General features: G+C 41.5%; 1 protein-coding gene across 1 annotated transcript in view; it reads left to right on the top strand.

Moving 5' to 3' along the window:
• LOC124233731 (C-1-tetrahydrofolate synthase, cytoplasmic) overlaps nt 1-27,832 on the top strand; it is a 62,081-nt gene that overhangs the window by 9,855 nt on the left and 24,394 nt on the right. Inside the window, exons 2-12 of the mRNA XM_046650866.1 lie at nt 2,714-2,798; nt 9,550-9,609; nt 10,013-10,066; nt 11,182-11,318; nt 11,463-11,563; nt 19,870-20,006; nt 20,896-21,007; nt 25,281-25,408; nt 25,893-25,990; nt 26,483-26,656; nt 27,485-27,621. Coding sequence (XP_046506822.1) covers nt 2,714-2,798; nt 9,550-9,609; nt 10,013-10,066; nt 11,182-11,318; nt 11,463-11,563; nt 19,870-20,006; nt 20,896-21,007; nt 25,281-25,408; nt 25,893-25,990; nt 26,483-26,656; nt 27,485-27,621 — 1,223 coding nt within the window. The remainder of the gene's footprint in view (nt 1-2,713; nt 2,799-9,549; nt 9,610-10,012; nt 10,067-11,181; nt 11,319-11,462; nt 11,564-19,869; nt 20,007-20,895; nt 21,008-25,280; nt 25,409-25,892; nt 25,991-26,482; nt 26,657-27,484; nt 27,622-27,832) is intronic.

Raw genomic sequence — 27,832 nt, 5'->3', positions numbered from 1 at the left:
GTTCTGGGCTTTCCAGTTCTTGCTGATTGTGGTTCATGTGCATTTTAAAATGTTTAAAATTGCTGTTTTGGTCATGCCTCATAAAGAGGCCTAAATGCTAGCTTTTAAACAAATCTTTCTAGTTAGACAATATCCCTGCTAATGCAACTTCAAAAACAATTCTGCTTCTTAGGAAAGTTTAATGGAGTTAGTGGAACTGATCTCAAGCTATAATCTTTTTTTAGAAAAAAATTGCAAACTTAGACCCATTTAAATTGTAGCATAGAAAATACAGAACATTTTGTTCTTTGCTCTTAACCGACTGGGCTGAAACATTTTCCACCTCCTTTTCGCACTGGGTTCACGTTGCTTGCTACCTGCTGGGTATAAGTATTATTTTTATTTGTCCCTAGGCTCTGTTCATCAAGACTCAGATGCACACTTATTCTAGAATTCTTATAGGATTTGGTAAATAAATTCAATGTGTCAGTTGAAATCCGCTCTGTGCCTTAAAATATTTGTAGTTGTCAGTCTTTTCAGCTCCATTTCACAACGCCAAAACCCTCAAAGTCATCTGTAGCCCTGACATTTTCTCTGTGTTTCATGTTAATGTATCTAGAATCCAACCACTTCTTGCCAGCCGACCACTGATACTGTAATCCAAGCCACCATCTCCCTGGCCTGGTGGATTTTTGCAATTGTAATAACTTCTTGCTGGTGCTCCTGATTCTCACCTTTCCCCCTTCAATCTCTTCCCAATTCAGCAGCTAGAATAATCCTTTAAAAATGTTAAGTCCCATCATGTCAGCCCTGTTGGCTTCCCATCACATTCAGAGTAAAAGACAGTCCACCTGATCTGGTGACTGCTTCTCCTTGGACCTCAGGGCCTTTGTACTTGTTCCTTCTGCTCCTTGGCCCTCAGGAGGCCACATGACTGCTGGGAACCTGTGTCTTCATCTGTGAATGGAAATAAGAAAGGTTCTCCTCCCTTGCTTACCTCACAAGGTTATTGAGAGCCTCAGATGTGTTCATCTGTTTTCCCTGTTGGTTTTGTCATTGTCTTATATTGTGCTAGGAATGGTTGTTTTGTGTTTCTTTGTTCCCCATAAGATTTGTTTGGGTCTTGGAAGAGTTAAGGAGAACCAGTAAAAATCTTTGCCTAGCCCTTTGTGTTAATATAATGGTTGGAAGGAAGGGAGGGGAAAGGCAGAGCGGAGTCTGGAAACTTGGTCCCTGGGAGGTGCCTTGTGGGGCTACCCAGGAGCCACGTCTGATTGTCCTGCAGGGGAAGCAGCTGAGGCTGTAATTGCTGGGGGGCAGGGGGAGGTCTGAGCAGCAGCCTAGTGAAAACTTGGCAGCTCCACTGTTGCCTAATTCTCTTGCCTCAGAGCAGAACTGTGGCCTCTGTTCAGGTCAAATTACAGTAAAAGAAAACTCAACAGTCTGTTCTTCTTTTGAACTATATTACTGTGTAGAATATTGATTTGGAAAAATAAGGTCACTAGCTAGAAATAAAATCTTGAAGTCTTAGGCATGACTTCTTGTATGATTCAACATTCTTGCCGTTTACTAGGCTAATCCAAATAATCTATTTCTTGTGACTCCTGTGCCTGTTTGTCAGTTACTTATAAAGTGTGGAGAATTGGAGCTGGGAGTAACCAAATTAGAATGAGAGAAGAGATGCTTGCTAATGTCCATGTATATTTGTATGTCAAGTGTGGTTAAGATGAAGAAAGGCAAATGACAAAACTGGTCTTTCAAGAGAGAGAGATCCTGTTGAAGTTCATGACTGTATCATAACTGGGCGAAGTTGGACTATCTTGAATATTTATTTATGGATGTGGTTTTATGTACTTGATGCCCTGTTGTATCACTGAGAAGTTATCTATTGGTAAATTAGTTTATCTTTGTTTCACAAGAGGCTATACTTTTAACCTTTTGTTGAATTCTTGTGTAAGGAAAATTCTTTTGTGAATTAGAATATAATTTATAAATTTATATTGAATTTGGAGTGGGATTTGTTGATTATCATCCAGCCTTATGTGGATACCCTGTGATCATCTTACTAGGGTAGGTTGAGCAGAAGGTGTAAGCTCGAGTTCTTTTTCTGCAAAACTTTTTGTAGAGCACCTGGACAGTGGAAATGCTGAAAAGATGAGGATTAGCAGCCTTCCAGAAGTGTTGGTCCAAGGTTTTTGTTCACTGTAGGATTTCGAATGCCATCAACTAATCTTTTTTTTAAAAGATTGGCACCTGAGCTAACATCTGATGCCAGTCTTCTTTTTTTTTTCTTTTTCTCCCCAAAGCCTCCCAGTACATAGTTGTGTATTCTAGTTGTAGGTCCTTCTGGCTGTGCTATGTGGGACACCACCTCAGCATGGCCTGATGAGCAGTGCCATGCCCATGCCCGAGATCCGAACTGGTGAAACCCTGGGCCACCAAAGCAGAGCATGTGAACTTAACCACTTGGCCACGGGGCTGGCCTCTCAACTGATATGTTTTAAACTAACTGTCCTCATAGCCCATGGCCCAGCCAGTGTCAGTAGGAGTTAGAAAAGATTCAAGTCTACTTGAGGCCTGGAAAATTGATGAGAAGTTTATGGTACATATTATACCAGATGATGTCTTTTCAGTGAAGGTGTTTTTAATTTAAAAGAGAAATACATCTAATAATCCACATCACTTATTTGTGCTTGAAACATTGTGTTAACTCCAACCTTCCCTTTTTCTCTAGGCAAATTAAGCAGAGACTGAAGAACCAGGTCACTCAGATGAAGGAACAAGTACCAGGTTTCACACCGTGCCTGGCAATTTTACAGGTATTGTGATAGTGGATTTCCGCTCATATCTTCCTTTCTCAATCTCTCAATAGCACTTAAGACAACACACACTTCAGACCCCTCCCTCCTCCTTTTTGCTTCTGTGAAACCTCATACCTTTTCAGTTTCTCTTTGCAGGCTCCACCTCTTCAGCTCAACTTCTAGCTGTCGGTGTATCCTGGCCGTCTGCTGTCCTCTGTGGGGAGGGACCCTTTCTTTCCCTAGTCCACTGTGTCTTGGACTTTGGTTTCAAGACCCCTTTACACTCTTAAGAATCTAAGACCTTAAGGAGCTTTTGTTTATATGGATTTATCCATTGATAATTACTGTGTTAGAAATTAAAACTAACAAGTTTAAAAATATTTATACATTTAAAAATGCCAGTAGTAAGCTCATTATATATTAGCATAAATAACATTTTAATGAAAAAGTAACTTTTAGAAAACAAAAGTTAGTGAGAAGAGGGGCATTATTTTATGTTTTTGTAAAACCCTTTATTGTCTGGCTTAATAGAAGACAGATGGATTCTCATCCACTTCTGCATCCAATCTCTTGCTATATGCTAGTTTGATTCAATATGTAGAGAAAATCTGGCCGCATACACACATACAGTTGTAAAAGGGAAAAACTTTAAAAATAATCTTCCCAGATAATTGTGGACATTTTTCTTTGATACTATGCCAGGACTCAATAAGTAGAGTTTTTAAAGGTTAGTTGCAATGTGGAATCTGAAACTGTATCAGTGAACTTTCAAGCTTTGTTACGTCGAAATCCACTTTTTTTCTTTTTGCTTGAGGAAGTTTAGCCCTGAGCTAACATCTGTGCCAGTCTTCCTCCACTTTGTATGTGGGTTGCTGCCACAGCATGGCTGATGAGTGGTTTAGGTCTGTGCCTGGGATTGGAATCTGTGAACCTGGGCCATGGAAGCAGAGCATGCTGAGCTTAACCACTATGCCATGGGGCTGGCCCCTAAATCTACTGTTTTATGTTGCTGTTTGAATCGATATTTACCCATGTGTGGTTTTCTTACGTCGCTTATTCCTCATTTGGAAAATAACGGTTCACTGAATTATGCAGATCTTCCAAATGTTAACACATTCCATTATGCAATATAAAAAAAATCACAATCGTTAGTATTGCCTACAAACTCATCAGAAAAGTCTTTAAATCTTGAGAAGTTGTCAAGCTCACAAGAGTGGTTAAGAAAATCTAATATTCTCTTGAAACCTTGAATTTTATCACTGGCAACAAATACTATTAGTTATTTTCCTTGAAGTAGCAAGCTCACTTTGTCCAATTTTGAGAAAATGTTTGCCAGTACTAAAGCCTGAATAATCATTATTTGTCAGTTCTTTCAAGTAAAGATGGTATTCCATTAAAAGTGCAGCCAGTTCAGCTTGCAAGGCAACAGCACAAGTGCTTTCCCTGGTGACACGCCTTCGGCACACGGCAGAAGTGCTTTCGGAAGGCTTCCCAGTTCCTTACACAGATGTTAAAAAGACCTGTCCTCAAGGGTCGAGGTTAATGAAATTACTAATTTTTACCGCTTCATCAAGAGCACTTCTAAGTAAAGTTGGCATCTGTTTTACTGAGGGTGTGTGGCAGTGAAGGGTGTCCTCATGACTAGTATAGTTCGGTGCCATTGTCTTGATTTGTGCTAAGTCTTACCCACCATTAGTTTTGCAGCCTCCATACAGATATCAAGACAGTGAAGAGGCAAACGACATCCTGGTATTATTAGAAAAGTAGCTTGGCATTCACAGATCTTCTGAAAGGGGAGTGTGTGACCCACGCTTTGAGAAGCATTGCCCTAGGCAATTTCTTCTGGCCCCACGAATCAGCTGGAGGTCAGCAACTTCTAAACCTGAATCTCTTCTGAGTTCCACATTCTTTGTTTCTAGGACACCATTCATTTCCCTTCCTTCTCTAATCTCCTCTGCTTGTTCCTTTTCTTGACACCTAAACTGTTTGAATGCCTCAGGTCTCAGGCCTCAAGCCCTCTTCCACCTTATTCTTTCCCTGAGTGAGCTCACACAGTCCCATAACTGGAGGAGGTATTCTCCCTCCTCCTTTAGGCCTCTGTCCAGGGTTTCTTCTCTGAGCTCCAGATTCATCCAGTAGGAAGCCTTCAATAAATTGGTAGGAGGCATTCAATAAATAATTGTCATGTGGACAGATGTACAGATGAATGTTTGAAGTGTTGATTTGGATGACAAGCAACTGATAGCTTTCATTAGAAATTCCCTTCAGAAACACCTGCTTCCTCACCTCGCTTTTCTCTCTGTATATATGTCTCCACATGCATCATTTAATCCTTTGCTAACTTTCTGTCCTGGTGCGGGCTTGCTGAGCCAAGGAGTTGAAAGAAAGCTTTCTGGGACTCTCAAGGTCTGGTAGTAGTGCTCCTTTATTCAGAGAATAGCATGGAGTAGCGTGGGGAAAGGACCCATGGGCAGTAAAGAGCTGCTAACATGGATTGAGGGTAGGGCTAAATTTATAAGGCATAGGTATGTGAGTTATTTGTTTACAAGACAAAGGAAAGATTATGTAAAAAAGTCATTAAAATGGTATCAGTGCAGGTGGGGTCTGGTTATCAGGTGGTCCTATAACTTTGGATATGAATCAGGTCGGATCAGGTCATCCTGTATTTCCTGGAGGATGATACAGATTGGCATGTAGGCCAGGACCCCTAGGCCTTCTCTCCCTGGGGCAGCCTTGATCCTCATCATGTCCCATGTTCCTCAAGGATTGCAGAATGAATAGTACTTAAATGTTTTCCCCCACTGCTGTTCATTATCTAAGAGGCCTTAGCTGAGAAGAAAAGCACAGAAGGCCTGTTGTTCTGCCTGGTGTGTTCTCTGCTGTGGTGGGTTTTCCTTTTTTTGCAAATTACTAAGAATCAAAGGTATATGTTGTGGGTGTACACTTGGTACATTTGAGGGACCACTTATTTCTTGGCTTATTTTTGTGAATTGTTTGTTGTAGAAAAAGTAAATGTCATAGGCAAGAAATCTGTTTCTGTAAATCTTTCCGTAGCAATATTGGGATCTTTTTCTTCGTATTTTTAAGATTGACTTCCAAACTTGTATTCTAAATTTATTGATTGCAAATTGTATTCTAAATTTATTGATTGCAAATGTCTTTGTTATATAAACACTGTACTGCGGCTTGTCTTCTATGTTCTTGCCAAAAAAACAGTGGTAGAATATTTTAATCTTACACTTTAGCACGAGAGTCAACATCTTTCTGTGATGCAAGGCTTACATATTATGTTGTAATCACATTTCTGCTACCTCCGACCTCTTGTTTTTTCCTTCCTGGTGACTGGCAGCACCATCTTCCCACATACTCAAGCCAGGAACCTGAGATCATCTCTTCAGGATCTCTCTCCCTCACTCTCCACGTCCCTTTAGGGACTATCGTGCTATTGATTCTGCCTCTCATAAGCTCCTGGGATCTGTTCCCTCCTTTTTTTGTTTTTTTTTTTTGAGGAAGATTATCCCTGAGCTAACTGCTGCCAATCCTCCTCTTTTTGCTGAGGAAGACTGGCCCTGAGCTAACATCCATGCCCATCTTCCTCTACTTTATATGTGGGATGCCTACCACAGCATGGCTTGCCAAGCGGTGCCATGTCTGCACCCAGGATCCAAACTGGGTGAACCCTGGGCTGCCAAAGTGGAACATGTGCACTTAACTGCTGCACCACCAGACCAGCCCCATCTTCCCTCCTTTTGATTTCGATTTCGACTGCTCCCACCCCCTGGTGCCATCACAGTCTTCTGTGCACAGACTTTAGGCTTCTGATCTGGACACTTCCAGTCTATCCTTTTAACTGCAATTGCAGCCCTTGTCAAAATGCAAATTGGATCACAATCAATCCAGCTGTACACCCACTCTACATCCTTTACAGAAGGAATAGCAGTACTGCTTATGTAGAGTGTCTAATATAGTTCAAATGATTTGTATATATTTCTAGTTGTTCTAATTTTTATTCTGCCCCTACAAGGTGGTGGTTGCCTCCTTCTACTCACAATAACTGATGCTCAGAGATCTTGGGTAGTCTCCCCAAAGCTACAATCACAAAGGGACTGAGTCTGGGATATGAACCAGGTCTGTCTATCTCCCAAACCCATTTGCTTTTCCCTTCTGTTTTTCTAATTCCTTAGCATTGCATTTAAGGATATTCACGATATGGCCCAGGTATATCTACCTAAAAGTTGGAATTTTTTTAAAACAGTGGACTGGTAACTTTCAAAATAACAATATTTAAAGGAAATTAAGACTTGACTTTTCATTATGAGAGATATACATTAGGCTGTATTTCCATTGCCTTAGTACATAAAATACTTTGTTAATAATATAATAACTAATACTTGCTTTTTACCAGGAACTATTGAAAGCACTTTACATAGAGTAACTCATTCAGTCCTCACAAAAGAGATGGACAAAACAATAAAATTAATAAACTCAACTGGCCTGAATATCTACAAAAGCCTCTTGAAGCAGGAAAAAAAATTAATGAGTAGACCAACATCCAAGATATTTTACGGTATAAGACAGGGATCGGTAAACTGTGGCCCCTATCCAAATGCTGCCCAAGATGTAAAGGGTTAAAAAAGAGACTATGTGACATAGTATGTGGTCTAAGAAACCTAAAATATATACTGTCTGGCTCCTTACAGAAACAGTTTGCAGATGCCTCATGTGAAAAAAAAAAATTATCCCTAACTTGTTCTGGGATAGGATCCTTTTTGGATGGTCTAATTCACCTCCTTCAAGAAAGAAATTAGCATTGCTGATAAAATGCTTAAGTGATTTTCTTGATAAACTGTAGTGGGATTAAGATTTGTTCTGGGAAGCCAGTCGTCCACCCACCCGTCTGACTGTCAGTCAAGAGTCTGCTGTTCTTAACTGAACATTCTTTTTGCCTCCAGGCTATCGATGATTGTGTAACCATTTTCCCTGTAAAATGCCTAGACTGAGAGTGAGTCTTTCAATTGGCTCCTAAGAGGTCTTTTCCTTTGCGTTAGGATTACAGTAAAACTTTGAAGTATGCTCGTAACCGTGACTATTAAGCTTTCATTGTAAAACTGGTGGCAGTGTTGGAGTTTTAGAAAAATTCCTTCAGAAACACTCAGATGAAAACAGTTCCCTATAACGGAACAAAGAAAGACTTAGACTTCTCTGACTCTAGATGCTGAAGACAACATCTCTGAACGAAAATATCGTGTCTCCATGTGCAGCTGAGTCCTTCATATGCAAAGATAGCGGAAAATATTTTCCGATACACGTAGACTCAGAAAAATGCCCACATAGCTTTCCTGGAAAAGTGACTGGCAGTTGCATTTCAGCTACCTGAGAGACGAATGAAGATAAACCCGTAGAACAGAGAAGCTGTAGTTTAAAACGGACTGGCGGTGAGTGATAAGATCATTTAATCTCAGTCTAAACAACTAATTGCAGGTATAAATATTAACGAAAATGTAAGAAACAATATTCTTGTATTTAGAACCACTTCCTTTCCTACGTCGATCTAAAAATCCCAGAGTGTGTTAAATCTGGTAACTGAATCAATGAGAGTTGGATGATGGGGCAAAGAACATATATAGAAAATAACCAAAGAAGGAGCGTGAGAGGCACTAAAATTCTAGGGAGGCCCCTACAGGAAGCAACTAATGCACTCAGGTGCAAATAACCCACAGAAAAATCAAATTCCCCTCAAAGGACTCATCTGGCTGTCTTGAAATTCAAATTAACACTAGCAAAACTGAGAACTCTGTAAAGGACTGCTGAAGCTAAGAGTAAGGCCGAGTTCAGTTCCGGGAGCCTGAGGGGAGCTTCCAGTAACAGCATCAACGTGACAAGGACTGGAAATACTCTGTTAAGGCCAGCTTCTTTCTCTGCGGTTGTCCTGTTAAAAGGAGCCACGCATCAGTTATCTTTAGTATCAAGGGACTTTACCATTTTTCCCTCTGCAGATTTAGGAGAAATCAAGTTTATTGTGGCATATCACCCTGAGAGACTATTTCAACCATGAAAAGGACAAATGTCAACCACTGGAACATGGAAAAATATTAGTAAAATAAAATTTTACAGAGAAATGGTTACAATGAAAAACTGTAAATATGTTTGTGGTTAAAGAATCGGCGACCTGGTGTGGTGGTTCAAAGGATTTGGCTTCTGCACCACACTTTCCTCTCTGTCTTGAGGCCAGCGGACTGCCCTTTGCCTCGCACAGGTGTCTGTTCTGTGTAGGCTGGAATTAGGTCCACCCTAGCCGTGTGGCTGGGTGTGAGAGCTTTCCATGCCCCTGGCGGTTGGGTAGAGGGTGTAGAATGTGTCCTCTGTGTGTTCCTGGCCTCTTAGAGCTGTGGTGTTTTTCTTGCCTGATGACAGTTCCTCAGTGCTCCGTGCCCTGTTGTTCTGGTGTGTCAGCTCCATGACAAGCCGAAATTCCACATGGTTCAGGCAGGCCTGTAGCACCCTGGCTTAGTTTTCAAGGCAGATGCAGAAGTCCCCTCATTTTTCTTTCCTTTCCTTCCTGTGGGCCTTGTTTGAGGAGGGCTCGGGACTACTACCTGTGCTCACATCTCTATCCTGCCCTTGTGTTCTCCTGATTCTCCTGTTAAAGTGCTCTGCAACAAGAGTCTCATGAGTAAACATTCCTTTTATCAAAACTAAAATTCTAGAAGCTTTTCTGTATGCTTTGCCTTTTGCTAACCATCTGATTTGCATGTATTTATTATTCTAGGTTGGCAACAGAGATGATTCTAATCTTTATATAAACGTGAAGCTGAAGGCTGCTGAAGAGGTAAAGCCCCGCACAGGGGTGCCCTCACCCCACCCCCAGTCCTGTCAGTTACCCCTTGCACTTGGTGCCTCCCCATAAAAACTTTTATTGCCCACCGCAGACTTCAGTTTATCTATTTTGCAAGTCAGATATGGCTGACTTGAATCTGCAGCCTCTATTTTGCCCTTGAATGTTTTCTAATCAGTGATCTGCTTGCTTCCCAAAGAGCAGGAATTGCTAAAGTGCAGTGGTGACAATGAACAAGTCAATGATGAGGGGGTCAAAATGGGAGACTAATTCCTCAGAACATAGGAGGGTGAAATGATGACTAACACCACCTGGTTTTAGTCATATCAGTAAAAGAACTGAGTCCATGTCTCAAGTTCTCTTGCCATACACCTGTTTTAAATGTTCATTTTTGCAGATTGGGATTAAAGCCACTCACATTAAGTTACCGAGAACGGCCACAGAATCTGAGGTGAGCTGTTGTGAACTGATTGTTAAGAGGGCAGCTGAAGTGCTTTCCTCTGGTTTCTGGTTTTGTGCAACTTTAGGGCCTGATAGACTCAGCTTATGAAAGACCTGCAGGTAGTTGTTTCTTCACAGACTCTGCCTCCCGACAATCTTGGAAAAATACCCAAAGAGTAAATGGTGCAGTCCTAGGGTATGAATGTGTGGTACTCAGAGTGTGACTGCAGCATCATTTGCTTCCAGATCACCTGCGATGTTCATTACACACTGATCGTTGGCTGTAGTTATCTGCATTTTAAGAACAAAATGTGTGTTCCGTTTATACGATGTTCAACAATAAGCAGAACAAATCATTGCTCACTAAAGTTAGAACTGTGGTTGCCTGTAGGTAGGGGGATTAACAAGAACTTTCTGAGGTCATGGGAATGTTATATATCTGCACTGTCTGATAGGGGACTCTAGCCCCTTGTGGCCATTTAATTAAAATGAAATAAATAAAAAAATTTGTACTAGCCACATTTCAAGTATTCAGTGGCCACTATTGTATGTAAGCTACAAATTAGACAACATTCCTGTCATCAGAGAAATCTTGATTTGGTTGATGGTAGCGTGGAGAGTACTGTTGCAGTAATAAGTCATTAAAGTTCTGAGCTCTTTTATTTGATGGGTTTCTTACCACACACCTGAAGATTACTTCCTGTGTTAAAGTAGAGTTGCCCTCAGGATTCAAGGGGAAGTACTTCTGAGAGGAACGCAGTTAAACTCTTGGGGGGAAATGGGACAACCTGACTTGTTTTTTTTTTTCTTTTGGATAATGAGAGCTCAGGGCCAACATCTTTTGCCAATCTTCCTCTTTTTGCTTGAGGAAGATTGTTGCTGAGCCAACATCTGTGTCAATCTTCCTCTATTTTATGTGGGATGCGACCACAGCATGGCTTGATGAGTGATGCTAGGTCTGCACCCAGGATCAGAACCTGTGAATGCCAGGCTGCTGAAGCAAAGCCTGCAAGCTTAGCCACCATGCCACTGGGCTGGCCCCAACCTGACTTTTGACTGGGAAAGTGTTTCTCCACCATTTTGATTTCCATATGGTATACAAATTATGTGCTGTATTACTTTCAGGTGTTGAAGTATGTTACATCTTTGAATGAAGACTCCACTGTCCATGGGTTCATAGTGCAGCTGCCTTTAGATTCAGAGAATCCCATTAACACTGAAGCAGTGGTCAATGCTATTGCACCCGAAAAGGACGTGGATGGGTGAGTGGCTTGGCCTTCTATATGGCATTGCATGATTCCAATTACAGTTACGTATTTCTGTTTGGGAAATACACCATATTTGTTTCTGAAGAGTATGATGCTTAATTACCTTTATGTCCTCCTTTATCACTTTTATTGTTGTAGATTGACTAGCATCAATGCTGGAAAACTTGCTAGAGGTGACTTGAATGACTGTTTCATCCCTTGTACACCTAAAGGATGCTTGGAACTCATCAAAGAGACAGGTAAAAACAAACAAGCAAAAATAAAGCACATTTCTTGGAGCCATGTGGAAGACTAGAGGAGGTCCACTGTGGGCCCTAAGTAAAGGGACCTGATTGGCACAGGGACCTGTCTGTTAGGGGCTTTAACTAAATTCACAATTTTTGCAACAACCCTATGAAGTAGGGACTGTTACTGTTCAACAGCTGAGAAAAGAGGCTCAGAGAAATTGAGTAACTTGTCCAAGAGGTAGCAGAACCAAGATTTGAACTCAGGCTTATTTGGGTTCAAAGCAAGTTATTTTTTGTGAAAAAGTAACTTATACAGTAATAAGAATTCAGAGAGTTTGTAAGGGTAAAAGTGCAGAGCACCCACCCCCAAAATGGGCACTGAGTCTCCATAGTGGTTCTAAGACTAGAGGATGGCTGGAAGCAGATCTCTTGAACAGTTGGCTGTATTACCCTGTTAGCTAGTCAGCAGCTTGGGATTTTAATTTCATTATGAATACTTTTTGTTTTTGAGGAAGATTAGCTATGAGCTAACATCTGCCACCAATCCTCCTGTTTTTGCTGAGGAAGACTGGCCCTTAACTAACATCCGTGCCCATCTTCCTCCACTTTATATATGGGACACCTGCCACAGCATGGCTTGATAAGTGGTGCATAGGTCCGCGCCCGGGATCTGAATGGGCCAACCCTGGGCCACCAAAGCAGAGGGTGCGAACTTAACTGCTATGTCACTGGGCCGGCTCCTTGTTATGAATACTTTTAACACAGGTTATTTTTTATATTATATTTTAAGGTCATGATAGGTTATAACATTCTGAAATTTCACTTGTACGTTATTATTTGCCAGTAACTATGTAAATGCACCCCTTCACCCTTTTTGCCCACCCCCAAACCCCTTCCCCCTAGTAACCGCTAAACTATTGTCTTCGTCCTTGTGTTTGTTTATCTTCTACATATGAGTGAAATCATATACTCTTTCTCTGTCTGGCTTATTTTGCTTAACATAATACCCTCAAAGTCCATCCATGTTGTTGCAAATGGGGCGATTTTGTCTTTTTTTTTTTTAATGGCTGAGTAGTATTCCATTGTTTATATATGCCACATCTTCTTTATCCGATCATTGCTTGATGGGCACTTGGGTTGCTTCTACGTCTTGTCAATTGTGAATAATGCTGCAATGAACAAAGGGGTGCGTTGTGATTTGTGGATTTCAAATTCTTTGGATAAATACCCAGTTGGGGGATGGCTGGGTCATATGTTATTTCTATTTTTAAGTTTTTGAGGAATCTCCATACTGTTTTCCATAGTGGCTGCACCAGTTTGCATTCCCACCAGCATTGTATGAGGCTTTCCTTTTCTCCACATCCTCTCCAACACTTGTTTTTTGTCTTGGTGATATGGCCATTCCAATGGGTGTTAGGTGATATCTAAATGTAGTTTTGATTTGCATTTCCCTGATGATTAGTGATGTTGAACATCTTTTCTGTGCCTATTGGCCATCTGTATATCTTCTTTGGAAAAATGTCTCTTCATGTCCTCTGCCCATTTTTTGATTGAGTTGTTTGTTTTGTTTTTTGTTGTTCAATTGTGTGAGTTCTTTATATATTATGGAGATTAACCACTTCTTGGATATATGATTTGCAAATATTTTCTCCCAGTTGGTGGGTTGTCTTTTTGTTTTGTTCCTGATTTCCTTTGCCTTGCAGAAGCTCTTTAGTCTGATGAAGTCCCACTTGTTTATTTTCTCTTTTGTTTCCTTTGTCCGAGTAGACATGGTATTTGAAAAGATCCTTTTAGACTGATGTCAAAGAGTGTACTGCCTATATTTTTTTCTAGAAGTTTTCTAGTTACAGGTCTTATCTTCAAGTCTTTGATCTATTTTGAGTTAATTTTTGTGTATGGTGAAAGATAACGGTCTACTTTCATTCTTTTGCATGTGTCTGTCCAGTTTTCCTAACATCATTTATTGAAGAGACTTTCCTTTCTCCAATGTATGTTCTTAGCTCCTTTGTTGAAGATTAGCTGTTGGTAGATGTGTGGTTTTATTTCTAGGCTTTCAATTCTGTTCCATTGATCTGTGTGCCTGTTTTTGTACCGGTACCATGCTGTTTTGATTACTATAGCTTTGTAGTATCTTTTCAAGTCAGGGATTGTGATGCCTCCAGCTTTGTTCTTTTTTCTCAGGATTGCTTTAGTTATTTGAAGTCTTTTGTTGCCACATATGAATTTTAGAATTCTTTGTTCCATTTCGGTGAAGAATGTCACTGGAATTCTGATTGACATTGCATTGAATCTGATTGCTTTAGGTTGTATGGATGTTTTAACTATGTTTATTCTTCCTCTCCATGTGCATGGAATATCTACCCTTCCATTTCTTTATGGCATCATCTATTTCTTTCAGTAATGTCTTATAGTTTTCATTGTATAGGTCTTTCACCTCCTTGGTTAAATTAATTCCTAGATTTTTTTTTCTTTTTGTTGTGAGTGTAAATGGATTGTATTATTGAGTTCTCTGTCTGTTAGTTTGGTATTAGAGTATAGAAATGCATCTGATTTTTGTAAGTTGATTTTGTACCCTGCAACTTTGCTGTAATTGTTGATTATTTCTAATAGTTTTCTGATGGATTCTTTAGGGTTTTCTATATATACAATCATATCGTCTGCAAACAGCAAGAGTTTCACTTCATTGCCTATTTGGATTCTTCTTATGTCTTTTTCTTGAGAAATTGCTCTGGCCAAAACCTCCAGTACTATGTTGAATAAGAGTGGTGAGATTGGGCACCCTTGTCTTGTTCCTATTCTCAGAGGGATGGCTTTCTGTTTTTCCCCATGGGGTTTGATGTTGGCTGTGGGTTTGTCATATATGGCCTTTATTATGTTGAGGTACTTTCCTTCTGTACCCATTTTATTGAGTTTTTAATCATAAATGGATATTGGATCTTGTCAAATGCTTTCTCTGTGTCTATTGAGATGATCATGTGGTTTTCATTCCTCATTTTTGTTAATATAGTGTATCACATTGATTGATTTGCAGATGTTGAACCATCCCAGTGTCCCCAGTATAAATCCCACTTGATCATGGTATATGATTTTTTTAATGTATTGCTGTATTTGGATTGCCAGTATTTTTTTGAGGATGTTTGCATCTATGTTCATCAGCGATATTGGCCTGTAATTTTCCTTCTTTGTGTTGTCCTTGTCAGGCTTTGGTGTCAGGGTGATCTTGGCCTCTGGCCTCATAGAATGGTTTAGGAAGTGTTCCATCTTCCTCAGTTTTTTGGAATAGTTTGAGAAGGATAGGTTATAAATTGTTGAATGTTTGGTAGAATTCTGCAGAGAAGCAATCTGGTCCTGGACTTTTATTTTTTGGGAGGTTTTGATTACTGTTTCTCTCTCTTTACTTGTGATTGGTCTATTCAGATTCTCTCTTTCTTTGCTCAGTTTTGGGAGGTTGTAAGAGTCTAAGAATTTATCCATTTCTTCTAAATTGTCCAATTTGTTGGCATATAGTTTTTCATAGCATTCTCTTATAATCCTTGTATTTCTGTGGCATCCATTGTAATTTCTCCTCTTTCATTTCTAATTTTATTCATTTGAGCCTTCTCTGTTTTTGTCCTTAGTCTGGCTAAGTGTTTGTCAATTTTGTTTATCTTCTCGAAGAACCAGCTCTTAGTTTCATTGATCCTTTCTAGTGTCTTTTTTGTTTCAATTTCATTTATTTCTGCTCTAGTTTTTATTATTTTCCTTCTTGTGCTGACTTTGGGCTTTGTTCATTCTTTTTCTAATTCTGTTAGGTGTAGTTTAAGATTGCTTATTTGAGACTTCTCTTGTTTGTTAAAGTGGGCTTGTACTGCGTATGAATTTCCCTCTTTGGACTGCTTTTGTTGCATCCATATGAGTTGGAATGGCATGTTTTCATTTTCATTTGTTTCCAGATATGTTTTTATTTCTCCTTTAATTTCTTCAATGATCCATTGGTTGTTCAGTAGCATGTTGTTTAGCTTCCACATCTTTGTCTTTTTCCCAGCTTTTTTCTTGTAGTTGATTTCTAGTTTCATAGCATTATCATCAGAGAAGATGCTTGATATGATGTGGATCTTCCTAAATTTATTGAGGCTTGCCTTGTTTCCCAGCATATGGTCTATCCTTGAGAATGTTCCATGTGTACTTGAGAAGAATATGGATTCTGCTATTGTTGGATGGAGTGTTCTATATATATCTATAAAGTCCATCTGGTCTATTGGTTTGTTTAATTCCACTGTTTCTTTCTTGACTTTCTGTCTGGATGATCTATCCATTGATGTAAGTGGGGTGTTGAGGTCCCCTGCTACTATTGTGTTGTTGTTACTATCTCCTTTTAGGCTTATTAATAGTTGCTTTATGTACTTTGGTGCTCCTGTATTGGATGCATAAATATTTATGTGTTATGTCTTCTTGGTTGGAGTGTCCCTTTTATCATTATATACTACCTCTCTTTGTCTCTCTTTACCTCTTTTAGCTTGAAATCTGCTTTGTCTGATATAAGTATGGCAACATCTGGTTTCTTTTGTTTGCCATTGGCTTGGAGTATCACCTTCCATTCCTTCACTCTGAGCCTGTGTTTGTCTTTGGAGCTGAGATGTGTTTCCTGGAGGCAGCACATTGTTAGATCTTGTTCTTTAATCCATCCAGCCACTCTGTGTCTTTTGATTAGAGAAGTCAATCCATTTACATTTAGAGTGATTATTGATATATGAGGGCTTAATGCTGCCATGTTATTGCTCCTTTTCCAGTTCTTCTGCATTTCCTTTGTTTCTTGTCCTGTGTATTTTGGACTACCAGTTCAGTTAGGTAGTTTTCTATGATAGTTTTCTTAATTTTCTCCTTATTTATTATTTGTGTCTCTGTTCTAATTATTTGTTTAGTGGTTACCATTAGGTTTGTATAAAAAAAAATCTTGTAGATGAGATAGTTCATTTTCTGATAGCCTCTCATCCTCTCATTTCCTTAGACTAAGGTGATGCCATCCCTTTCCTTTTCTCCTAAGTAATTTTTTGTCACATCTTATTCCATCTTGTGTTGTGAGTTTGTGGTTAAAATGATGAGATTATATTTATTTTAGGTGTTATCCTTCCATTTAACTTTGATGTTATAATTGTTTGCTAATCTGTTCTTATAGAGAGCTGCAATTTTCTGATTTTGCCTACCTATTTATCTCCTTGCTCATGACTTTGTAATCCATTTCTTTTTTCTTTTGAGGTGTGAGGGGCTTCTTCAGGATTTCTTGTAAGGGGGGGGTCCTGTGGCAATGAACTCCCTTAGCTTTTGTTTACCTCGGAATGTTTTTATTTCTCCATCATATCTGAAGGATATTTTCACTGGATAGGGTATTCTTTTTCTTCTTTTTTTTCCTGCTTATTTCCCCAAATCCCCCCAGCACATAGTTGTATATTTTTAGTTGTGGGTCCTTCTAGTTGTGGCATGTGGGACGGTGCCTCAATGTGGCCTGATGAGTGGTGCCATGTCTGCACCCAGGATCCAAACCACTGAATCCCTGGGCCACTGAAGTGGAGCACGCAAACTTAACCACTTGGCCACGGAGCTGGCCCCTGGATAGAGTTTTCTTGGCTGAAAGTTTTTGTCTTTCAGAATTTTGAATATATCATTCTACTCTCTCCTAGCCTATAAGGGGTTACTGCTGATAAAGCCACTGAAACCAGATTGGGGTTCCTTTTTAAGTTATTGTCTTCTGCCTTTCTGCCCTTAATATTTTTTTTTGTTTTTGACTTTTGCCAGCTTTACTACAATATGCTTTGGAGAAGGTCTTTTTACATTGAAATAGTTAGGAGATCTGTTGGCCTATTTCACTTGTATTTCCAGCTCCTTCCTCAGGTTTGTGAAGTTGTCAGCTATTATTTCTCTGAAGAAGCTGTCTACTCCATTCTCCTCTTCGCGACTGGAATACCTATAATCCTTAGGTTGCGTTTCCTAATTGAGTCAGATATTTCTTGGAGAATTTCTTCATTTCTCTTTTGTCTTAGTTCTCTCTCCTCCTCCATCTGAGCATTTCTGTATTTCTATCCTAAAAATTGCTGATTTGTCCCTCCATAATATCAGCCCTGTTGTTCAGGGAGTCCAGAGTTTTCTTTATCTCATCCGTTGTGTTTTTCATCTCCAACATTTCTGCTTGGGTCTTCTTATAGTTTCAATCTCTTTTGTGAAGAAGTTCCTGATTTCATTGAGCTGTCTATCTGTATTTTCTTGTAACTTGTTGAGTTTTTTTATGATAGCTATTTTGAATTCTCTGTCGTTTAGATTATAAGTTTCTGTGCCTTCAGGATTGATTTCTGGGTACTCATCATTTTCCTTCTGGTCTGCAGATTTAATATATTCTTTCATACTGCTTGATAGCGTGGATTTCTGCCTCTGCATAGTGATAGTATCTAGTCGCAGCTTCCACCTGTTGCCACTGGGTGGGGGTCAAGACCTGTATTTTCTGAGCCCACTGTGATCCGCTGCTCACTCGCTCTAGCCACTGGCTGCTTTTCTGTCTGTGTGGTGCTCTGGCCAACTGGCTGAGCTGGAGCGCCAGGCAGGGGGAGGGGTACTTTCTTTCCCCTGCATGATCCCGGGAGCATTCTCATTCCGCCCTCGCTGTATGATCTCCTGGGATGCTAGCTTGATGAAGATACCCCTGCTATGGCTTATTCACCTCTGTGTGGGGCTTTCTTACGAGCTGTGAGGGAAATTGGAGAGTGATGGTGTTCCTGTAGAGGACTGCCCCTCCCCCCTCTCCTCTTAGAGCTTTGTGCAGTCCTGGGGTTGCTGCCTTTTGGGAGGAAGAGAGGATTCCCCTTACTTCCTTCCACTTCCTCTGGGGGTTCCAGCACCTCCATCTTCAGACATATGGCTGTGTGGGTCTCTCACACGTCTTTTGTGTTGTGTGAATGTCCTCTGTTGGTATATGAATGTCCTTGTCATTGTATCTTAGAGGAGAGAGTCGAAGAGGTGAGCTTTCTCCACCATGATGCTGACGTCATCCTCAACAGAAGTTATTTTTTTACAAGGAAGTATGCCCTGTTTAAGGGAAGTGGATCAGAAGTTTCAAGTGGAAAGTATTGGCCAATGTAAAAAAATTTTCTGTGGTTGGCTAGAAAAGGTCAAGCTATAAGCCTGGGGACAGCTATTACTGTTCAGTCCTACAACTAAGTTTATATTCTACGGCATATTTAGTAAATAGTGAGTTACAACTTGATAAAAAACAAATCCTATGAGCCACAGCAGCTGTAGGCTTCCCACCTCCACTCACTGATACTGAAGCTACCATTTGCCCTAATATAGCTTCAGGTCCTTTGCTAAATCCTAAAAAAAGTGTAGTTAGTTACCTTTTAAACACTTCAGACTCTGAGGGCTTCACTAGATGTTTATGATGTTTGCATTATATCAAGGCTTATCTTTTTTGGATAAAATTAATCTCATGCAAGAAGCAGAATTTAAATACCGACTGCCTTAAGCATGAATCTCCTTCAGCTTGACTGGGCAGAGGGGCCCAGGCAGAGTCCTCAAGACCTTATCTCTGGTTTCTTCTGGGTGGCCCCAGCTGGCTCTAGCCTTGTTCTGTCCTTGTGCCTGACAGTCACGGGATTTGATCTCATTGTCCAGGGCATGAAGTGTTGTCACTTGTCCAGTATGGGGTGCTCACCCAAACCGTCTCTAGTGAGTAGAGTATGTCTGTCCTGAAAAGGACGTTAGAATAGTGTCAGAGAGTATGCTGAGGAAGCAAAAAGAAAGCTTTCTACTGCAAAGTTCCCCTTTATTACTTCCCTGCAAATAACCCTATGGCTCAGACCCTAAGCCAGAAGAGAAATTTGGATGAGGAACTGCATAAGTAAACTTACAAAAGTTGGAAAGAATTGCTGGTACTAATCTAATTTACTTTGTTTCCCTCCACCCCGTTTCATGCACCCTATTTGTTATACCTGCTTTTCCCATGTGTTTAATCTGATGTCTTTTCCATATGGCTGGTTAGCTGTATGTCTGGGTTTCTTTTTCATTTGAGTGTAGGTTTTCTTCCCACTCTCCTATGAGTCAATGAATGGATCTTTGCTTAAGCTGCTCTTAAAAACCCACAGCAAGAAGGACACATGTACAAGTGCCACTTTGTAGCTAAAACCCTAGAGCTGAGAATATATACTACCAAAGAAGGAATGTTTTTAGGAAGATTTCTTTTTGATGCTAAGAACCTGTTTTTTGTGCAGTTGTTCTGAATTTTCCCAGTTAGGCGGCATGTGAAGGAAGGCAGCTTCCCCCAATTCTCCGATGCACATTGGCTTTTCTTTCAGGGGTGCAGATTGCTGGAAGGCATGCGGTGGTGGTTGGGCGCAGCAAAATAGTTGGTGCCCCGATGCATGACTTGCTTCTGTGGAACCATGCCACAGTGACCACCTGCCACTCCAAGACTGCCAAGCTAGACGAGGAGGTAGGGGGTAGAACATGTTCTGTGGGTGCGTGTGTGTGCGTGTGTGTGTGCGTGGACAGGTGTGCGGTGGGGGTGTTCTCACATTACGGGAATAGGTAACATTTGAGTGTCAGAAACTGCCATGTACTTTACCTCATTATCTCATTTAACCCCTATAACAATTCTCTGATTCTTGTTTCATTTTACAAGAAGAGGAAACAAATTCAAATTAAAAACTTGCCCAAGTTTATACAGATTTTGTTCTGTCTACACCAGTCCACCTCGTCGTAGATGGGGATTTGCAGCGTAGGAGCTGGAATTGACCCTTGGCAGCCAGATCCCAGATTTGTAAAAGTGGTGGCCTCAGAGGTGGAAGTGCTCCAGAGGGGGGTGTGGACAGTGGTCCTGTGACATCTGTTGCAGGTTGTTCTTGACCCCTGCCTCTGATTTGTGAGCACAAGAATTCTCACATGTACACATCCCTGTTGAATCTCTTAGATGTGGGGAGAGAGCAGGAGAAAGGCCCAGCACCTTCTCTTTTAATCCTCCCCAAGCAATGCTGTGCGTAAGGTGGTGGTCCCCACGTTCCATAGGACAGGGAACAGTCTCTGGATAGTATATAATCAGGGACATCGTCCTAGGCCTCTGGCTCCCAGTCTGTGCTCTTCCCTGCCTTGCAGGTTCTCATCAAGTTCCCCGTTCAATGAACTACTGAGTGAAAGGGGAGCTTCGTGGTGTGTGTAGGAATAAGCATGGCGTATGGGGAGCTGTCAGAGACGGTGTGTGGCCTGCATAGTATAGCTGATGGCAATGAGGAAGTTCATACAAAGTTTAGGGATGTCTTTTTCCACTTCTGGATTTTTTTATGTTTCACTGTTTAATTCCTGAAGTCAGAACCCTCTTTCCCTAGGTAAATAAAGGTGACATCCTCGTGGTTGCAGCTGGTCAGCCTGAAATGGTGAAAGGGGAGTGGATCAAACCTGGGGCAGTAGTCATCGACTGTGGGATCAATTACATCCCAGGTGAGTGTTACTGGAGGGGGAAGGTGGTTTCTGCTGGAGGGCTGGGCAGAGGAGGATGTCCGGGTCATCGTATGAAGCCTAAGTGAGAACCCTTGTCCTGTTTTTTTAGGCTTGAAGTGCCAGGGCTCAGAGCGATTGGCCTGCCCACGGGTGCACATTTAGTAGATGGCAGAGTTGTCCCTGGCTAGCAGGTTTGCCTGATGGCAGAGCCCGTGGTTTCAGCCATTGGGCTTTGTGGTTTGGGAGATGACAACGTCCAGGATGGATGGATTTAAAAGACAGGGTAATCTTTGCAGAGTGCTGTGAGACTCCAGGAGAGGGATTCAGTCTGCCAAGAGTCCTCTAGGAGGGCTTTACGTAGAAGGCATTTGACCTGGGCCGTCTCTAGGCAGAGAGGATAAAGCCAGCCTTATAGTTATGTCCATAACTGTACTTGGCATCCTCAGCCCTGACTTACTCCTCGCTCCCCTGTTTGGTTAATGACATCACCATTCTTCCTTCTCACGAGTCTGAAATCTTTTAGTTTCCCTCCCAATCATTCCATATACGGATCCGTTTTTAAGTGTTAGGAATTTTTTTCCTGTCTTCTCTGTTCTGTGTCACTACTGAGTGTCACCCTCTCAGCTGGATGCACTGCTGTGACTTTCTCCCTGGTCTCCCACCGCCAGCTGACTCCCTCTCATCCATCTGTGTGCTCCTGCCATATGCACGGACTTCACGTGGACCATAAGCCCTTTCCTCCCACATCACTTGTCAGACTCCTTAGCCGCATACTGGTTTTAGCCACCCCCATGGTTTCAGCGGCCATTTTTCTCACACACGCTTGTTAATGCCTGTCTTAAACAGTTGTAAGATAGACCGAGTGCCCCCCCGCACCTGTCTTTTTGTCCTTTGCAGCTATGTGGCTGTATCTCTAGTGCAGCAGGGTGTTCTTTCATCATGAAGTTTCCAGACGTAAAATTTGAAAGGACAATAAAGTGACTACTTGGGTATATACCTCGTAGATTCAAGAAAGGAACAATCTTTAATCGAATAGCTGTTTCTGTGCACAGGCAGTCCCGCCCCCAGGCCTTGGGCTACACAACTGAGTAAAGCTCAGCCGTGAGCCTCACTTTCAACCACTTCCTCCCCACCTGCCCTCTGAGATGGCCGTGCTTCCTTCCAATCCTTGTCTGATTCCCCTGCAGCAAGGGGTGATCTCTCCTTCTTTTGAAAATCCTTCTTTCCCTCCTCCCCTCTCGTAGGACTTGATGTCCTGTGCTCTCCTCCATTAGATAGTCAGCTCCTCAGGGCAGTGGTCTGTGTGGTGCCAGGTCCAGCTTTATGCCTTCTGACAGCTTCTAACTCATATCTGTTGACGGGAGTTATAGCAAGAGTATTCTTTCTCTTTTTCCATCTCAAGTTTGAAATACAGACACAAAGCTGCCAGGAACATTAGTCACTGTCAAGCCTTCACTGTTTTTAACCTCCCTCCCACTCTCCCTACCATGCTTTTAAGACAGTAGCTCATAATTGATCACTCATTGTCTTGTAATGTAATTATCTAATGAGTGATAAAGAAATTGCTCTCCTACAACTCCTCACTTTGAGTACTTGCAATGTGACATTCAAGCTCAGTCTGTTTAAAACCTTGCATCTTCTCTATCATATTTCTGCTTTGGGCATTTTTTTCGATTAGATTTGAGAGACAGAAGAAACACCTGGGTGGGGATCTGGAGTCTTGCTGATAGGTATGAAAGGTTGACTTAAACATGAAACTTACCATCCCCTGTTCACGTGTATTCCTCACGTAGATGGTAAAATGTGGATAAGATCAAAGCAGTACCTTCCCTCCTGGTCACCTGTTTTTACTGATCCTGGGTACACAGTTGAATAAGTATCTGTGAGGCTGGATTTTATTGTTCTGCAAGCACAGCAGAATTGCTGAGTTACAGACCAGTGGGTGGGCTGGAGGTCCTAAAGACTGTTCTTTGCAGTGTTCATTTTTGAAGCCCCGTGTTCTACAACTGGGCCATTTGTTGATTCGTATTTTGCTTATGTAAGTCATTTGCATGGTCCTGTCAGAGATAACATCATAAATCACTTGCCAAATTAAGAATGAATTAAGGTATATACTCTTTTTTTTCCAAAAAGGGAATATTTTTTAAGATTCAATTGCAGAGCAGAAACTATTGGCCAGAGAAACACATAAAAGTATTCTTCCCACTGGGCTTACTAAAGATAATTTGAGAAGGGCTGGATTAGTGGTAAGTGTTTTATTTGCAAGATTTATAAAAAGAGGGAACAGATTCCCCACTGTGACCCAATCCAGTCTCAACCTATCCAGTGTAGTGACTTTCATACTGGACTCTCTTCTTGGGCATCCCCACATTAAATGCGAAGGAGTCAAGGCTCAGCTGGATTGTAAGCTGAATTTTGTACATATAATTCCCAGTGAAAGAGATATTCTAGGGCTGAGATAGATAACCAGAACCTTTGTTGGTTACTGAAGCCATACGCTTAGACTGAGAAATGGTCACTTTTTCCACTGACCGCATCGTACTTTCCATGAAACACTGTGCATCAGCGGGCACTCGGATCAACCTGATAGTGTTTGGTTAAGGAGCAAAACAGCTCATCCACTGCAGCATTTAGTTGTCCAGGAATTAACATATCTCCTATATATGGAGAAACATAGGGCGAAAGTGGTTACCATTAACAAATAGAAAGAGGGGCGGGGTATTTGAAAATAGTTGAAACTGACTTCAGTGTTGGACTCTTGAAACCTGTGCACAGGGCAAATGCTTAACTGTATTTCTTGGCATTTTGAAACGCTTTTAGTGGTTGTGAGAGGAAATGTTCTGCCGTAGCTTGCTGCTTTATAATCATCTAGAAATCTGAAATATCCCAAGGAGTTGTGTTCACCAGTTGTGTGCATATAGAAAATATCTCATGTATCTAGGAAGGGAAGAGAAACCCTTATGTTTGGAGATTGCTTTTCAATTTCAAGAACGTGCACAATTTCTCACTTGATTCTCAGCAAGCTTGTGACGTGGGCAGTGCTAATCCTTCTTTGCATCTTTGGGCTTCTGATCAGTAAGGAGCACACAGGGGCTGAGGACTAGCAGTTAGCAGAAGAGCTTATCCTAGAGCCCACGTCTCTTAATTCTGGCATTTTGGCTGACCCTGAAGCTTCCTGTCTCTCGGTTGTGACAAGCCCAGGGTTTCACCAGTTCAGATCCTGGGCACAGACCTAGCACTGCTCATCAAGCCATGCTGAGGCGGTGTCCCACATGGCACAACTAGAATATACAACTATGTACTTGGGGAGCTTTGGGGAGAAGAAGAAAAATAAAAAGAGGAAGATTGGTGACAGAGACAGATGTCAGCTCAGGGCCAATCTTAGGGGAAAAGAACCTGATAGGTTTAGAGTCCTTTAAAAAAAATTTTACCAGTCTAAAACTCTGTGGATTATCACTTTTTGGCTGATGGATACCATGACTACGTGTATGCCCTCTCTGAAACTACTTCAAAGAGAAGTAGTGAAATGGCTAAGATCCCACCAGATGCTGCCTCGGGAGCCTTAGAGCTGCCGGGTCTGGCTGACCCCACCCCCTCCTGAGAGTGCACCGCCACCGAGTGTAGGAAGCACCTTGTGTGAGTGAGCAGTGATGCATCATTGGGCTTTGTTCTCTCCAATAGCTATTCTTTGCTGGTAAGATTTGTATTTGTTCTTGTTTCCTTTAAGGGAAGCGTAATTCTATTCTCTGCCTTTTGCATACATTTAAGTAGCTGCTCGTCTTTGGAATTGGATGTTGAATTGTTCCTCCAGCTCACGCGTGGAGCTTACAGAATGCTGACAGTTGCTGTAGAAACGGTATCTGGCAGCTGTGACATAGTTGGAGCTTTGTGCACCCAAAAAATTCCTTTGTAGGCCTTGGCAAATTGTCATTTTAAAAGGTGCTCATTATATGCTGGGTAGTTGGCTTTAAGAATTAAAAAACAGTTGGTATTTTATTTGCCACCTGACAGACAACGAAAGGATTCTCCTGGTTCTGAAAAACCACTCAAACATCTTGTGAATTTTTGCAGGTAAAATAGGTTTCTCCCTAGGAAATAGCAAACACCTGTCATCCTGTAGCTTTTAAGTAAAGTAGGCACTGGAGCCAGAGGGGACTACACACTCTAAACTTGACTTAGTTTTTGGAACAAGCTGTCATAATTGAGCAGTTAACTTAGAAATAAACACCAGGATTGCAATTCTGAGACTTTGATTTTTTTCCCCCTTGACCAGATGACACAAAACCAAATGGGAGAAAAGTTGTGGGTGATGTGGCATACAGCGAGGCCAAAGAGAGGGCGGGCTTCATCACTCCTGTTCCTGGGGGTGTTGGGCCCATGACGGTGGCAATGCTGATGCAGGTGTGTATGAACAAAAGTTCCTGTAATAGTTCTAAGAAACTGATAGAATTCAAGTTACAGCCTTTCTCCCCAAGTAGAAATGTCATAAAACCTACTCAGAAGCTAAGTAAGGATGTGAATCTGTTGCAGAGAGAAAGGAGTGGAAGAACAGAGAAATAGAACCAGTCATATTTGTAGAGTAAAGTAGAGATGGCACAGTTTAACTTACTTTGGAGTGTAACTCCAGAAAAAGGAAAGTGCAAACACACTGACTTTGCTAGGTGTATTTTGGCTTGCTTGCCCATCTTAACACACACCAACTGATGTGAAGAGAGGCAAGGAGCCAAGGGCATTTTAGGTCCCTGTAGACTCTGGCTTAGAATTGAAGCGTGTTAATAGGTGGATCAAGAAGCTGTTTGTGAACAGGAATGACCCAGGATTTGGAATTGATGTGGGGGGTAAAACAGTTATCTCTTCTAAGTTCCATTTATGACATTTTGTTTAGAGCACAGTAGAGAGCGCAAAGCGTTTCCTGGAGAAATTTAAGCCAGGAAAGTGGATGATTGCGTATAACAACCTTGACCTCAAGATGCCTGTTCCGAGGTAAAAATAAAATTTTACTAGTTTAGGGGGGCCGGCCCCATGGCCGAGTGGTTAAGCTTGTGAGCTCCACTTTGGCAGCCCAGGGTTTTCCTGGTTTGGATCCTGGGCACGGACATGGCACTGCTCATCAGGCCACGACGAGGTGACGTCCCACAGAACACAACCAGAAGGACCTACAACTAGAATATATAAATATGTGCTGGGGGCCTTTGGGAAGAAGAAGAAGAAAAATAAAAAAAGAGGAGGATTGGCAACAGATGTTAGCTCAGGGCCAATCTTAGGGGAAAAAACCCTAATAGGTTTAGAGTCCTTTAAAAAAAATTTTTACTAGTCTAAAACTATGGATCATCACTTTTTAGCTGATGGATACCATAACTACATGTATGCCCTCTCTGAAAGCACCATCAGTGGTTGGGTTGGGTCATTACTGGGATGGGATTAATTAATCCCAGTGAATAAAGATTGATATATATTTTCTGTATTTCTTTTAAGTGACATTCAAGTATCACGATCTTGCAAGCCAAAGCCCATTGGTAACCTGGCTCGAGAAATTGGTCTGCTGTCTGAAGAGGTGGAATTGTATGGTGAAACAAAGGCCAAAATTCTGCTGTCTACACTGGAACGCCTGAAGCACCAGCCTGATGGAAAATATGTGGTGGTGACTGGGTATGGTTTTTATTCATTTGCCAGTTGATTCTTAATATTAATCCTGATTATTATTCCCAGGGGTTGCATTTGCACTTAACATATATATGTGGAGGTTCCTTTAATTTTGTTTTAGCATTTTTCACATGTATTTTGTGTCATTTGTTTCTTATGGCAACCCTGTGAGGTAAGAGTAGATTACCACCCTTCAGAGATGAGAAAATTTGTCAAGGTTATCCATCCAGTAGGGCGAAGAGTTAGGTCTTAAAACCTAGCCTTCAGATGGAATCACCTTTTTTTTAACCCCCAATTCATCAATTCAGTAGATGTATGGAGCATTAATTTTCATTGCTCATTAAGTTACATATAAAAGCTAGTTTTTGAGACTAAATTGAGAAATTACATTATAGCAGTGTCTCTCCAAAGTATGTTTGTCCCTTACAGTGAGAACAGCTAACATGCAGTAGTCTTTTTTTAATTCAAAATTGGGGGGGGGGGGGGCCAGCCTGGTGGCGTAGTGGTTAAGTTTGCGCACTCCACTGCGGCGGCCCAGGGTTTGCAGGTTTGGATCCCGGGTGAACCCACATAGCATTCATCAAGCTGTGCTGTGGCAGGCATACCACATACAAAATAGAGGAAGATTGACACAGATATGTTAGCTCAGGGCCAGTCTTCCTCACCAAAAAAAGTAATTTAAAATTAGGGGAAATTATAACTAAGACTCTTGGAAGAGATTTCTTCAGTTCTTTTGTCTTACTATTCAAATTAAGAGTCATTCTCTGTGGTCTGTTAGGTCTGGCTTAGTGATTCACATAAACTTAATTTTCCTCTTTTGCTTTCATCTTGAAGAATAACTCCAACGCCCCTGGGAGAAGGGAAAAGCACAACCACAATCGGGCTGGTGCAAGCCCTTGGCGCCCACCTTCATCAGAACGTCTTTGCGTGTGTGCGGCAGCCTTCTCAGGGCCCCACCTTTGGAATAAAAGGTATGGGGGGCTAGACCTTGGCTGCCTCTCCTTCGGTCCTCCCTGGCCCGCTCGACCCTTAAGGGCTTAGACACCAGGAATGTCCTCCTCACCCCGAATCATGGTGCTTTTGGGAAAGGCTTTCATCGCATTACCCCAACCCCTGCTGTCACTATTTGAGACTGCACAGAGCTTCCCTGGGTGAGTAATCTGTAGGCAGGGGTGCTTTATA

The sequence above is a fragment of the Equus quagga genome, unplaced genomic scaffold (assembly GCF_021613505.1).
Source record: "Equus quagga isolate Etosha38 unplaced genomic scaffold, UCLA_HA_Equagga_1.0 220_RagTag, whole genome shotgun sequence".
Taxonomy (NCBI): domain Eukaryota; kingdom Metazoa; phylum Chordata; class Mammalia; order Perissodactyla; family Equidae; genus Equus; species Equus quagga.
This window is presented reverse-complemented; position numbering and strand designations above follow the sequence as displayed.